General features: G+C 58.4%; 1 protein-coding gene across 3 annotated transcripts in view; it reads left to right on the top strand.

Annotated features, from left to right (window-relative positions):
* DNAJB6 (DnaJ heat shock protein family (Hsp40) member B6) overlaps positions 1-4,083 on the top strand; it is a 71,930-nt gene extending 67,847 nt beyond the window's left edge. The window contains exon 10 of one of the 3 annotated variants that reach the window (XM_040643751.1): positions 3,579-4,083. In XM_040643751.1, the coding sequence (XP_040499685.1) occupies positions 3,579-3,652 (74 nt within the window). In that variant the 3' untranslated portion in view covers positions 3,653-4,083. Of the gene's footprint in view, positions 1-377; positions 1,750-1,844; positions 1,922-3,578 lie in introns of those variants that run through there. The other 2 variants (XM_040643752.1, XM_040643750.1) reach the window with 2 other exon arrangements.
* The last annotated feature ends 9,632 nt before the right edge of the window (positions 4,084-13,715 follow it).

Here is a 13,715-nt window from a genome sequence, read left to right as displayed (position 1 = left end):
GGGCTGCCGGGAGCCCGTCCCCGGGGCGGAGTCAGCCCTGCCCGGGTGGTTGTGGGGGCCGCGCAGGGGTGCACAGGGTCTCTCGGGGGCGTGGGGTGGGGCTGTGGAGGGTGAGCAGAGGGGAGCGTGGGCTGAGCGCCCGCCCCCTGCAGGCCGTGGCGCCCGTGGAACCGTGTGGGAGGCTTAGTGTGCCTGCGACGACCCAGCTGGTGGTCTTGAGCTTCAGGCGCGGCCCCGAGAGAAGCCGAGACGCCTGACTTTCTGTCTTTTCTTCTCTTTCGTTTCTCCCAACACGGGGGAGTATTTGGAGACATGTTTGCCTTAGTGGGGAAGCAGCCACTGTTCTGCGCAGTGTTTCACGAGCCGTGTTTCCTTAGGATTCAAAGAAGGTGGCAAGAGGAAGAAGCAGAAGCAGAGAGAGGAATCCAAGAAGAAGAAGTCGACCAAAGGCAACCATTAGACGGACTCGCCGCCACGCCCGCGTGGCCCGAGCTGGCGCCCAGGCTGGCTCCGCGGTAGTGCGCCCGCGCTAGGTAGCGCCACCCGCTTTGCCACTGTCCCAGGACCACGCCTGCTCAGCACGGGACGCGGATGACGCCTCAGGCAGCGTAGGGATGGCAGGAGACGGGAGTGACGGTCGTGGGTGGCGGTGGCACAGGCGTGGAGCCTGCCGGGACTGTCCTCGCTTCTCCCAGCACTAAATCCGGTGGCGTCTCCTCTGGAGTGGTTAGGGGCCCAGCGCCTTCTTTTCAGCCCTTCAACCACGACACCGACTCCTGAGATACTTAGAGCTTTAGAGGTGTGACAGGTGCAGGCAGGTAACGAGTGTGTGTTCACGGAATGACTTCCCTTCCTCATGGCCGTAGATTTCTGGGAGCTGGCACGTAGTTAAGGGCAGGGTGACCGAGTGCTGTCGTGTATCGGGTCATAGCCGCCAGGGTGCTTGTCCTTCAGGCTGGGGGGGCTAGACCTTCAAGCAGCTCTACAGACTGGCCTGGCCACGTCCATGGGGCCCCGGGGGTGAGTCACTTTAGATATAAAGCCATTCCTTATACTTACCGTAGTTTTAATCTCTAGCCTGAACTTGACTTCAAATATTGTTTCATTTTTGCAAAATCCCATCTTTTTTGGCTTGGACCCTTAGTTCTTCTTAGCACACGCACAGGATCCTACAGAATTTTGTTGGGTCGGTGCCATCTCTGGCTCTAAGTTTGGGTCATGCTGGGGAGGAAGAGGTGAGGTATTCACACGCACACACACACGCACACACAGATAGGAACAAGGAGGCTGAACGAAGTGTCTCAGCTTGTAAACATTGACTCCTTTGCAAACATCATGTTTTTTCCTGGCAAGATTCTGCGTGGTTTCCTGTGCTTACGCCTCTGCACGCCAGCTGCTCCTTCACCCTCTGTTTTACTGACTCGGTCCTGCGCTGCCTTCACCTTCCCCGCACGCGCCCTGCCCGGGCCACGCCCCCTTGACACGAGGGCGTGCTCACGTCGCTTGGCAGTGGGGGACCTGGATGGGGTCGAGGGGCGCCAGTGGCTTGCATCTGTGGCCATGTCATGGGCGTGAGAGCCAGAAATGAGGCAGCCTTTGTGATTTTGAGACGACTTACAGAGAAGCTGGCTTTGTTTGGCTTTGCGGGGAGGTGGTGTGGACTGGGGTTGACTGCTCACTGTGGGAAATGCGCCCATGAAGGCGTCATGTATTTTCAGCGCTACCTACGTAAATAAAATGTAAACGCAGCATGCTCTGCTCAAACGTGACATCATTATTGATATCTGCATGTTGCCCTGCTGTCAGTAATTAAGAGTAAAGACTGTTCCTGTCTGTCATTTCAGTTATGAGGCCCAGCGCTCTTTGGGGCAGGAGGCTGGATTCGGGAGGACGAGACGATGAGTGAGGTGTCGTGTGAGGGACAACACTCCCACTGAGCTGACCTCGCGTGAGCCCGGCGGCCTGGCTGGCCGGGAGGGGGACAGTGGAGGACGTGGGGGACACGCACTGTTGGCCTGTCCAGGCCGTGGGTGCAGCGTGATGAGGGCCACGCTGTAAACCATGCGATTCTGGGATAAAGAGACGCACTCGCAGGACCGAGAGCCTCTCACAAGGGGACGTGTGCTCGCACACAGGGATCTGCTCTTGGCACCTGGGGAGGGCGTGAGGCACGTTTCATAGCCTTTGCCCCTCGTTGTGCTTCGAGCCCAGTCCCGTCGGACGCAGCATCTGTGGGCTGGTGTCTTCCAGCCTCGCCTGGAGCCAGCTTCCGTCCGGCTCCAGGGCCCCTGGTCCTCACGTGGCCCTGCGGACGGGCAGCCCATGTCCACACCCACAGTCTGCTCCCCCTCGCGCGTCCCTCAGTGAGTGGATGCCCCACGGCCCGGGGAGCAGTGTAGGTGCCTGCTCCCCAGGTTGGGGGTAGAACCTGTGTCTCCTCGCCACTTTGCGCTCAGGCCTGGCCCCGGCTATGGATGGCGCACCGAGGTCCCTCGGCTCGTGCGCAAGAGCGTGGGAGCTCACACCCCTGCTCCTGGGGCATCTGCCCCACCGCCTCAGAACGCGGGGTGCTGTGCCGTGGCCGGGTCTCAGCAGGTGGCTGTCGAAGGGCCTGGTGACCCCTGGAGGGGCCGCTTGGGTGCTGGGCACGCATCAGGGGTAGTGGAGGGCAGCATCCTCACCCCGAGGGGGCCCATCTGGGGGCAGAGCTTGTGGGACTGGGTTCCTGTGAGGAACCGCCCCCCACACCCCAGGGCCATCTGCCACCCCCTGGCCCCAGTGTTTGGAGGATTAAGGGCCGCAGATCTCACTTTGAACAAGTACTTCCACACATTTATTTTGAAATCCTTACGCATTCACGGGAAATTGTACGGACAGCACCCAGGGGTCCTGTGTGGCCCCACCTGTCCCTGGAGCGGTAGGGTGGCAGCAGAACCAGGAACGTGACACGGTACCATCTGGAAAAGCGGGTCCTGACGTTAATAAGTCCACCCCCAGGGCTCCTGACTTGGCCTCTTCCTGCCTAGCACAATGGAGGCTCAGGCACAGAACCTGTCTGCTCACTGTTTCGAGGGCCGCCTGCCCCCCACACCCGCTCTGGGCACCTGCTGCCCGTGCCTGGCTCCCACGGTGCCAGGGAGACCATGAGGCTGGGCTCAGATGGTCCTCCAAGGAGCCGCCGATGCTGGGCTCCCAGCAGGGCAGCAGGACGGGCCGTCTGGGCCCTGCGGCAACGCCGCGCTCGGGGCCCCTTCCCAGGCCTCTGTGGTTTGGATCTGCTCGCTCCGTGTCCCTCTGGCTCCTACAGACCCTGCTTGCTGACCAGCACAGAAGGTCACCCCAGCTGTCCTACTCACTCTTGCCTGCAGCTGGGATGCCGGCTAGGGCCCCCCACGTTCCCGTCCTCGTCCCGTCCACGTGTGTCGTGGTCCACATGGTTCTCAGCTGAATGTCGGGGGCTGGGGTGGCCAGGGGCCTCCTCCCAGCGCTGTGCCCGCCCAAGACGCCCCGGGGGGAAGGCGCTCAGAGCCTGGGCGTGGCGTGGGCGATAAGGCTGATGCCTTCGTCTCCTTGTCAAGGGTCCAGGCTTCGCCACGGCCCGAGGCGGGATGCGCCCTTAGCGGAGGGCCGTCTGGCTCGTCACTGCCTCTGACCTACGGCTTCTCCGAGGGATCCTCACTCCATCGATGTTCATCCGCAAACAGCTCCAGCATCGTGTCCCAGTCAGGGAGTCATCCCGCAACCACGTTCTGCCCCAGGCCCGCCTGGGACTGTGCCAGGGCCACCGAGGCAGCAGCGGGTCCCCCTCCCAGACGCCGGACAGTGGCCGTGTCTGGAGGGACGAGCTGTGTTCCTGGAGACACCCACGCCGCCTTCGTCTGCTCAGGCTCTAGACCCGGCCCCCGACGCCTGGCCCCCGCCTCGCCTGTGCGCCCTCACCCTGGCCGCCGGACGGGCTAGCCGCGGCCTGTCAGCAGCCAGCGCATCAGCCTTCATTCTTTGCCTTTTGTCTCTGGGGTTTTATAGGTTTCGCTTGATCAACAGCATTCGTTCTTAGTGAACAAACGGAATTCAGTTTTTATGGCATGAGAATTATTGTTTCTCTGACCGACTAGCCATTACACGGTGACACAGGGTGGCCCCGGATGACACAAGACAATGAATCTTCCCTGTTCCCGAGAGTGAGTTTGATGGATGGGGTAGCAGTCAGCCGTCTGGGTCTGGAAGGATGCGGCTGGGCTTACAGAGATCCTGAGCTTTTTCCTGGCCAACAGCCTGGTTTGGGGACGTCTCTTCTCAGCCTGATGGAGCCCAGATGGGAGTGGAGGGGAGCCCTCCAGCCCCCTGCCTGCCCCTGGAAGTGCCACCTCCCCATGTCCCTATGCCTTGATCCCAGGGCAGCAGGCCCGGGTCCAGCAGCTGCCTGGGAGGGCAGACTTCCCTCCTGGGGGTCGTGTGGACTCTGATGCCACGTTTTTTAAGGTTTGGGGGCACCAAGGATATCCGGCTTTATCCAGACCCCAGGAGGTCACATACGTTTCCCAGAGTCCACAGAGCCGGGCGAGGAGCAAACCCCAGATGCTGTATCCCACATATCCGACATGCTATCCCTCTGCTTTCTGGGTGGGGACGCTATAACGATGAGTTCTCCCGGGTCCACTCTGGGTGTGTGAAGTGCACTTTGTACAGAGAATCCTGATAAATGCGTCTTTCCTTCCCAGGGCTCCGAGTAACACTTGGCGCTCTGGCTCCCTCCGAGGACAGCACGGCGGCCAAATGCTTTCTCTTTCCAACCCCCTAATGAACTTACGCATTTTAAGATCTTTCTTGTGTTCCATCCATTGAAGTCACATCCCAGGACACTCTGAATCTCACACCTTATCTATCCAGAGGGATGATGATACTGGTGACCATGAGGACATGTGTATTTAACAAGGGTTATTCCAGGACTCGGAGTGACTCTGGGTGCTGGCCTGGGCCTTTGTGCCTGTATGACAGAGGCTCAGCAGAGCGCTCTGGCCTGTGCATGCCCCATCCCTCAGGAGGGCACGGTGGCCCCAACAGTGACAACAGAATGTGCCAGGAGAGGGAGGTCAGTTTGCTCTCAGGGACCAGAGACATTAAAATCCTTTGGGAAAAAGGGGCTCTACAGATAGAATGAAAAGGCAGCACAACTCCCACATTCTCATTTCTCAGGGTAACTGCAAGCCCAAGGAATAGCAGGCCTAATTTCTGGATGACCGACAAAGACTGGAAACCAGGTCACCCTTCTCTCTTCCTGGGTCAGCTTCTGCCACCAGCTCTTTCCAGATCCCCACAGCCATTGGTCTAGTGGAGGAGGGGTCACCAACAGTGGATGAGTCCACCCATCCGCCCACCCATCATCCATCCACTCGTTCATTTACCCATCCATCTCCCTGTCCGTCCATCCGTCCATCCATCCGTCCATCCATCCATCCATCCATCCGTCCATCTACTTTATATCCATCTATCATCCATCTACCCACTCATCCATCTACGCAACCATCCATCGTCTGTCCATCCATCCATCTACCCATCTTCCCAACCATCCATCCATGTATCCACCATCCCTGTACTCATCCCTCATCCGTCCGCCAATCAATCTACCCGTGCATACACCCACCCATTGTCCATCCATCTAATTCACACTGTATGTTCAACATGTGTCAAGCACGTTGGAGACATAGCTGTAAGAGTTGCAGCCCCATCCTGCAGAAGGGACAAGAGGTGATGTCCACAGGCAGGATAAGTCATCCCCAGCCCTACCCTTGTTATGCCCCTGGCCATGGGCTCAGATGGTTAGTACAGGAGGAATTCAGAGGGGCACATGCTTTGGGGGGGATCGAGGAGCTTCACAGGTGGGTTTGGGAGGGCAGAAGCAGCCAGATAGGTGTGTAGGCAAGGAGAATGGGTTAAGCCAAGTAATGGGATGTAGGCTGGAGGTAGCGAGGTAAAGCCCCAGAAGGGGAGGATTTGGGGTGAAGCAGGAGGAGGTGAGGCTGGCAGGGGGATGGGTCAGGTTGAGGCAGCCTCCAGCAACAGCCAGAGTTTGGACCTGGTGCTGAATGTAGAGCACATGGCATCACTGGAGCCCAGCAGAGCCAGCCTGGCCTGGACGCGGAGGGTCCAGGAGAGTACGGTGGGCTGCCACTTTCCTGCCAGGCCCATGGGCTCAGCTGAGTGAGCAGTGGGGGACTGGGCCAGTGATGGGCCTGGAGTGAGGACCATGTCCATGGTGAGCACTCGGCAGATCTCTTACCTGACGGTTGGCTGTCACTTGATAGGATCACCTGTCACCCTTGCTCTGGGAGTCCTGAGCCCTTTCTTCCTGTCCTTCATACCCCTGGACCGCGCCTTAGGGAGCAGCCAGTGAGGAGCCAACCCAGAGTGATCAGCCTGTGAGCGTGGGGACAGCCCCTCACCGACCCCCCCTGGTGGGAACAGACTGCACGCTGCGCAAGGCTCTCCCTGCTTCAGGCGTGTCCCACATTGTCCACCTCTGGTGGGCACTGAGCAGGGACTGGAGTCTTACTGCACGCAGCAGTAAGGAGGGCTGCTCTGCAGAGGACGGCCCTGAGAGCAGGGCAGTCTGAGGGACGAATTAATAGCTCCCTGGGCAGAAGACCTCGCAGAGTCCAGTACCGTCTCCTCCTGTCCCCAGTCGGTCACAGCTGACTGCTCACCGGCCCCTCCCCGAGACCCCCGTGTCATCTGCGGGGGTTGATGTGGGCCCAGAAGTACGCATCCTAACCCGGGACTTGTGAGTGCCATGTTGTTTGGAAACCGGCCCTTCGCAGGCATGGTCCGGTCAAGGATCTCGAGATTATTGGGATTAAGGTGGCTGGGAATCCAGCGACAGGTGTCCTAAGGGGAAGGAGACGGAGACTTGAGACACAGACACGGATAGGAGGAGGCCATGTGGAGGCTGAGGCCAAGACTGGGTGATGCAGCCACGAGCCCCGAGATACCTGGGGGCGCCAGGAGCTGGAAAGGGCAGGAAGGGGGAACCTCTGCGGGGAGCGTGGATCTCAGACCTCGGGGCTCCGGTCCTGCTTTGGGGATAGCAGGGGGACAAGCTCCAGCGTTGTGGGTGCTCAGTGCATGATGACCTGTGAGGGGCGCCCCAGACGCTGCTGCCGTCCGACCGAAGTGGCGTGCGGACCTTGCTCTCAGAAATTCGTCTTAGAATATGGATTCCGCGGCTCAATGCTGGAGCATCCCAGCTTCTAAAGCCCCAAACCGGATATTTTCTGAGAAATTTCCATATATTGATGTAGCTTAGTGGGAATTTTTCTTTACCGAACGTCCTCGCGAGGAAAAACGGCAGCATAAACGGTGCGTTGGTGTGAGTGCTTTATTTTGAGATGGTATTTTTACGGTGCAATAATTTCTGTAGCCACAGGAGGGCGCCTCCATAAAGGAAACCAGGACTGGGCGAAAGTGCCTCCTCACCCCAACACGCACGCGCACATGCGTGCGCACATGCGTGCGCACATGCGTGCGCACATGCGTGCACACATGCACGCACATACACATGCACGCACGCACACGGCACACACGTGGCAGAGTAAATTAGGCTTAAACTTTAATGTTCAAATTAATCAACACTAAAGTGGGTTGGAGGGGGAGGGGACACTTGGTAGAATAAACTAATTAGTTTGACCGAGTGGGGAGTTTTCTTGTTGGACATTTACCTTCTAGTCTCATAACCTTATAAATAACACATCAAAGGGCTCCAAGAACACAATCCGAGAAGATAAAATTAGGCTGCACCAAAAGTTTGGGATTTTTTTTCCTACACCCACATGCCAAGAATATTTCCACATTTTTCACCTCCGTGACACCTGACAAATGGTAATTCATGGTTTCCTGGGCTAATAGGGAAAAATAAAATCATCGTTAGTACTTCTGGCGCCCACGGAGCCATGCACCCGCCGCTCAGTAGGTGGTGATGGGGAGGAAAGTTCAGATCCAGCAGATGTGAACGGGAGCCCTGCACGTGCCAGGCCACCCCAGCGCCTGAGAGCAGACGGACAAGTCCTTTCATCTTTGCGCTTGACCGGACCTGTCCTGGAATCGTGTGGCGGCCCTTGGTGGGAAACGTAGCTGATTCGTTAATCCAGACTTTTACGATTTGTGAGATCCAGATAAGAGTGTGAGTCTGCTTTTGAAGACACCTGAGCTCGCGGTGTCTTCCACTCCTGGCGCTTTGTAACGTCAGAGATGGGACTTCTCGCGTCCCCCGCTGTCCTTCACTTCCTGCCAAACCATTATTGAAACCAAGGCAAAACCTCAAGCCGATGGAAGAAAGAAAGAAAGGGAAAGAAACAGAGGTCAAGACCCAAGGCGCCCAATCCCACCAACACTCAAGGGAAAGCTGCCAGCCTTCCCTCGCCCCCGTTTCCTGCGTGAAACCCTCGCGGCGGCCGCGGGGATCACGCGCTCTGATGTGCCCGCCGCCGCCTCTTTCGCTCAGAACAGAATCTGCCGTCTAAGCTGAGCCGGTGACGGACACCCAAGAAAACCCACCGTGGTCACCGACGGTGGTCCCACCGTCCAGGGGACATGTTCTTCCCGTTATGATTGGTTTCGGCTTCGTTCACGTAAGCGTTTTACTTAGAACTGTTGGAGGTGAGAGCAGGACCCTGTGAGGAGCGGCAGGGCTCCAGCGTCGTGGTAGAGGCGTGCTTCGTCGGGGCGCGGGCTGAGCCGGGGGGCACGCACACTCCCCGCGGGGCTCCCGCCGGCCATTCCGGATGCCGACGCCGGCTGGTCGCCCTGCACCCCATCGTCCAGAACTGGAAACCAGAAAATAAAAACATGGTCTAGAAAGAAATTAGTCTTTCCACCCCTTTTATGGGCTCTCAAATCTGCGTTCCTTTCATTTTTAGCTGCGTTGACACGAGCGGTAAGCAGCAAGTTGTCCTGGGAGGATGTCAGCCTGAGTCAGATTTGCCCCCCAGACCACCCGGCTAGAGCAGGACGGCCGGCTTTGTTCCAGACCAGGCTGCCCCTGCGTTTATGGACTTTGACCTGCAGTCTGCACAGCTGACACGGCGCTGGGGGGAGCGAGGGGAACAGGACCCCCGTGCGGTCCTTGTGTGCTGCAGGCTTGTCAGAGTGACTCTGCGAGCTCAGTGCGGGCGGCATTTTCCACAGCCAGGTTCGGAAGAGTTGGATTTAATTAGGGAACACCTCAAATGTCAGATCTTGGATGACAGTGCGGAAGGTAAATTGTAGTCTTTAGCAGGCAAGCATTTCCTAGAATAAGATCCCTTGCACGAGGTGGTAATTGCTCTGAAATATATACTTTTATTTCCACTTTTGGGGACCCAGACGAACATTCTAGAAGTTTTGAATTTGATGTGAACGGCGGTGTATTCTAGCTGCCGCAAGAAATCCTAGGATCGGAGGTCTGGGGCATTGCCAGGGGCTGATGGAACCGTCCATTAGAACAGTCCTGTGAAAGGTGTGCGCGCGGATTTCACGCCTGATTGTTCTTTGAATTTTAAAAGCCATTTACTGAGAGTTCATATGATCATGTGGAAGACACTGAAATCTGATTAAAAAGGCAGGAATCTTCTTTGAAGTAAGCAGCCACGTGGCATGACGTGGCCTGGGCAGCCAGCGCAGTGACACGGCCTCCACGGCAGCGGGCTCCTCGTCTGTCGCACGCCGTCTGCGGAGACTCGTAGGAAAACAGTGACCAGTGATCTCAGGAATTTCCCCAAACTGAGGACCTCGTCTCCGCCCTCTGCACTGGGTTCTGATGACACAGAGACAGTTTCCGTGTCGATGCGCTGATGCTGTTTGCAAGCAATGAGCCGTGACGAGCGCGCCCGGGATGGCGTGTGTGGGGAGCGCGTGCAGTTGGCCCCTTTGTCCCCGTTGTTTTCGGTGAAAACACGTCTGTCTCAGTGCGGAGGGAATTTGTGCGGGAAGTACGGGTACAGGAAGCCCGTGGCGAGAAGAGGAGCTGCCCACCTGGACGCCTCGAGCCACCAGCACGAAGACGTCTCTCGTAGGGCGCTGGCCGTCCGGGCGGTCAGGTGCGGTCGTGTGTGTCGTCGGCAGGAGCCCGCGACGGCACTGGGCACCCCCTGCCCGTCTGCAGGTGACCGGAGCCTCTTCATGGGCGTGCAGGCAATACCGGTATCATGACGAGAGAGGAGAGTTTCTGCTCCTGGTGGAACGGTGAAGCCCCCGTGAGCCGTCACGTCGGGACCACCGACTGTGTCTCGTTGGCGCGCTGATGGCGCGATCTTGCGCTCAGGTGTCAGCCTGAAGCCTGGCCGTTTATCAGCACTGCGAGGAGGCGCAGGGCAAACGGCAGGTCATCGCGGCCTTAAATCACCTCCACAGCCTGGGGGCCGTAGGGGAAGAGGGGGGCGCCCCTGAATTCTGCTGCAGGTTCCAGTAAGGAGTCCTCCTTCGGGTGAAAGGGAAACATGTGTCCATCCTCAGGCGTCCTGGTTTCTGGGGAGTCTGTCCAGGTGCCAGGCACCCGCTGGGGCGAGCCAAGGGGGCAACCGTATTTCTCACACACGCGCACGTCGAGGCTGAGTTACGCACCCTCACGTGTGCCTTCAAAGCCGTCGCCTCGGAGGGGATGCGCTGACCCAGCGATGAGCCGAGCACAAGTATCAGGAGGGGCCGCTGTGGTTCGTCGTGGGACGGTGTTTGGTCTTGGCGGCCACCAGAAGCTATTTGGAGATGGGGCTGGCGGGCAGAGTGATGGGGACACCGCGTGTTTGCTAGCGCAGGGCTGCGGCCACTGTAAGGCCTACGACCAAATCTGTGAAATTACTGAACGGGTTGTGGCGGGACAGACTGCCCTGCCCTGACGGGGAAGCATGGCGGGAGAGAAGAAGGGGTTTAAGGGAAGTGGCTTTAAACTGATTAACAATGCGATTGGGTTTTCAAAGGACAGAGCCTAGAAAGAGAGTTCCAGAAATGTCTGGACTATGAAAGGACCCCAACCCCCCTCGCGTGGAGGAGCCTGTTCCGGTGAGTGTGTCTCGGGGTCGTAGCCTGCAGCGCCCACCAGCTCCCACTGGTCCTGGGGGCAGAGCCTGGGTGCTCTGCCACCAGGGAGCCCTGCCACCGTTTCCCACCGCCTTGACTGGCTCAGCCTCGCTCGCTCCAGCCTTCCCGAGCCCCGAGCACCGTCACTGACCTTTTACTGAAGGCATGCCATTGTCTGCGAGGGTGGCCGTGTCAGTGGCCTTGAATCATCCGTGGCCAGTGGCTCCTGGCTTCTTGGAGGTAGAAATGTCTTCACTGCCCACTGCGCCCCCAGAGAGGCCCTGCCTCGTCCACTCTCAGTCAGGGCTTGTGGCCGTCCCCCAGGGAACGTGTGGATGAAAGAATGAGGGTCTTCAGAGCTGGAAGTGGTCTGAGGGCGGGTCTTCCAGACCCTCTCCTGACGCCCAGGTCAGACCTGGCTGTCGACCCCCCGGGGCCTCTGCCATCTTTCCTGGGAGTGGGATTGCTCGGGGCTGCGTCATGTCCTACAAAAAGATTGGGTGAAGTCCTAACCCCCAGAGTCTCTGAATATGACCTGTGACAAAACAAGGTTGATGAAGCAGGGTGGCCCCAGATCCCATGGCTGATGTTCTTATAAAAAGGCCACGTGACAATGGAGGCAGAGGCTGGAGTGACATGGCCACAAGCCGAGGATGGCCGACACCACCAGAAATTGGGAGGCAGGAAGGGCCCTTCCCTGGAGCCTCTGAGGGTCACAAATTTCCGGCCTCCAGACTAAGTGGGACATTTCTGCTGCTGTTTCCATGGCCCAGTCTGTGGTGCTGCGCTATGGTGGCCCACATGGGACCAGCATCGGGCGGCAACATGGACACAGGGCCGCTCTCCCTGGTGTTCTGCTGTGACAGGTCATGTGGGGTGAGCCCATGACAGGTGTAGGGGCTGGGCTCAGGGCTGAGGGTTCAAGGCTCGGGATGCAGAGCTCAGGATACAGGGCACAGGGTACACGGCTGTGGATGCAGGGCTCATGGCTCAGGGTGCAGGGCTCAGGGCTCAGAGATCAGGGCTCAGGGTTCAGGGCTCAGGGTGCAGGGCTTAGGGAGCAGGGCTCAGAGATCAGGGTGCAAGGTACAGGGCTCAGGGTTCAGGGTGCAGGGCTCAGGGCTCAGAGATCAGGGTGCAGGGCTCAGCGTTCAGGGCTTAGGGAGCAGGGCTCAGGGAGCAGGGCTCAGAGATCAGGGTGCAAGGTACAGGGCTCAGGGCTCAGAGATCAGGGTGCAGGGCTCAGGGCTCAGAGATCAGAGTGCAGGGCTCAGGGCTCAGAGATCAGGGTGCAGGGCTCAGGGCTCAGAGATCAGGGTGCGGGGCTCAGGGAGCAGGGCTCAGGGTGCAGGGCTCAGGGCTCAGAGATCAGGGTGCAGGGCTCAGGGAGCAGCACTCAGAGATCAGGGCACAAGGTACAGGGCTCAGGGCTCTGGGTGCAGGGCTCACGGCTCAGGGTGCAGGGCTCATGGCTCAGAGATCAGGGCTCAGGGCTTAGGGAGCAGGGCTCAGAGATCAGGGTACAGGGCGCAGGAGCAGGGCTCAGGGTGCAGGGCTGATCTAGAGGCTCTGTCTCAGCTGGTGTGTATTTCCGTGGGCAGCAGGGTCCTTCCCTGTCTTGGCTCTGGTCCTTCGGCAGCATTGGTGGTTTCATCACAGCTTTTCCCTGGTTGCTCACACTCTTGGGAGAGTTGTTTTCTTTTCTCCTGCTCAGCCCACAGCCTGGAGAAGTGCTAGCTCCAGGGCAGAGGGAACGGGAGCCGAGTTGTGCATTCAGATTTGAGGGCACACCCTGCAGGACCAGGGCTGATTTGGGGCCCGGTCTGCCCACGGGCCTGCACACTCCTCACTGTGCGTGGCAGGCGTCTCCCCGGTGGCCCTTCATCAGTGCTGGGACACAAAGGGCGTCTCCTTGGGGCCCGGGTGTCCTCTCAGGGGTGCAGGTGGCGTGGGAGGGAACACAGGCCTTTAGAGCCACTTAGATGGCCCAGGCTTAATTTTCGGCCTCGAATTGTCAGGATGACGCAGGTGAAGTTGTTAAGAAATGCGAGAACATGCATTTTTCTCAGATGATTGAAAAAGGCTGTTATGCGTCTTTTAAGAAAAGTTTGAACTGGATGATTTTCTTCTTTGGTTTTAACTTACTTTTTTTTTTTTAAAGATTATTTATTTCTTTATTTATTTTTGGAGAGAGAGAGTGCACCTGGGGGAAGGGTCAGAGGGGGTGGGAGAGAGAAGCAGACCCCCCGCTGAGCACAGAGCCCAACACGGGCTCAATCCCTGGACCCTGGGATCACGACCTGAGCTAAAATCGAGAGTCGGCCGCCCAACCGACTGAGCCACCCAGGCGCCCCTTAACTTATGTTCTTAAATGAAAAGTCATGAAATAATGTATCTTTAACAGGTCATTAGGCAGCTACACAGTGGAAGTGAGGAAGGGGAGGTTTGAGGGGCCTTGTGGGGATGGAGCCCTTGGTCCAGGAGGGGAGGTGGCAGGAGCCAGGTAAACAGCAGAGGAGCTGGGGCAGGTCCTGGCGCCCCCGCCGCCCAACAGCACCTGGGGGCCTGTCCTTTCTTCTTGCTGAGACTAGCGCTAACCTCAACGCAAGCATCCCTGGGAAGGGCTCGGGTCAGGGGCCACTGCTGGTCTGGCTCCGCGGCTGGGGCCA

The sequence above is a fragment of the Ursus maritimus genome, unplaced genomic scaffold, assembly GCF_017311325.1.
Source record: "Ursus maritimus isolate PB19 unplaced genomic scaffold, ASM1731132v1 scaffold_3, whole genome shotgun sequence".
Taxonomy (NCBI): domain Eukaryota; kingdom Metazoa; phylum Chordata; class Mammalia; order Carnivora; family Ursidae; genus Ursus; species Ursus maritimus.
The sequence above is the reverse complement of the archived record's forward strand: the minus strand, read 5'-3'. Positions and strand labels throughout refer to the sequence as shown.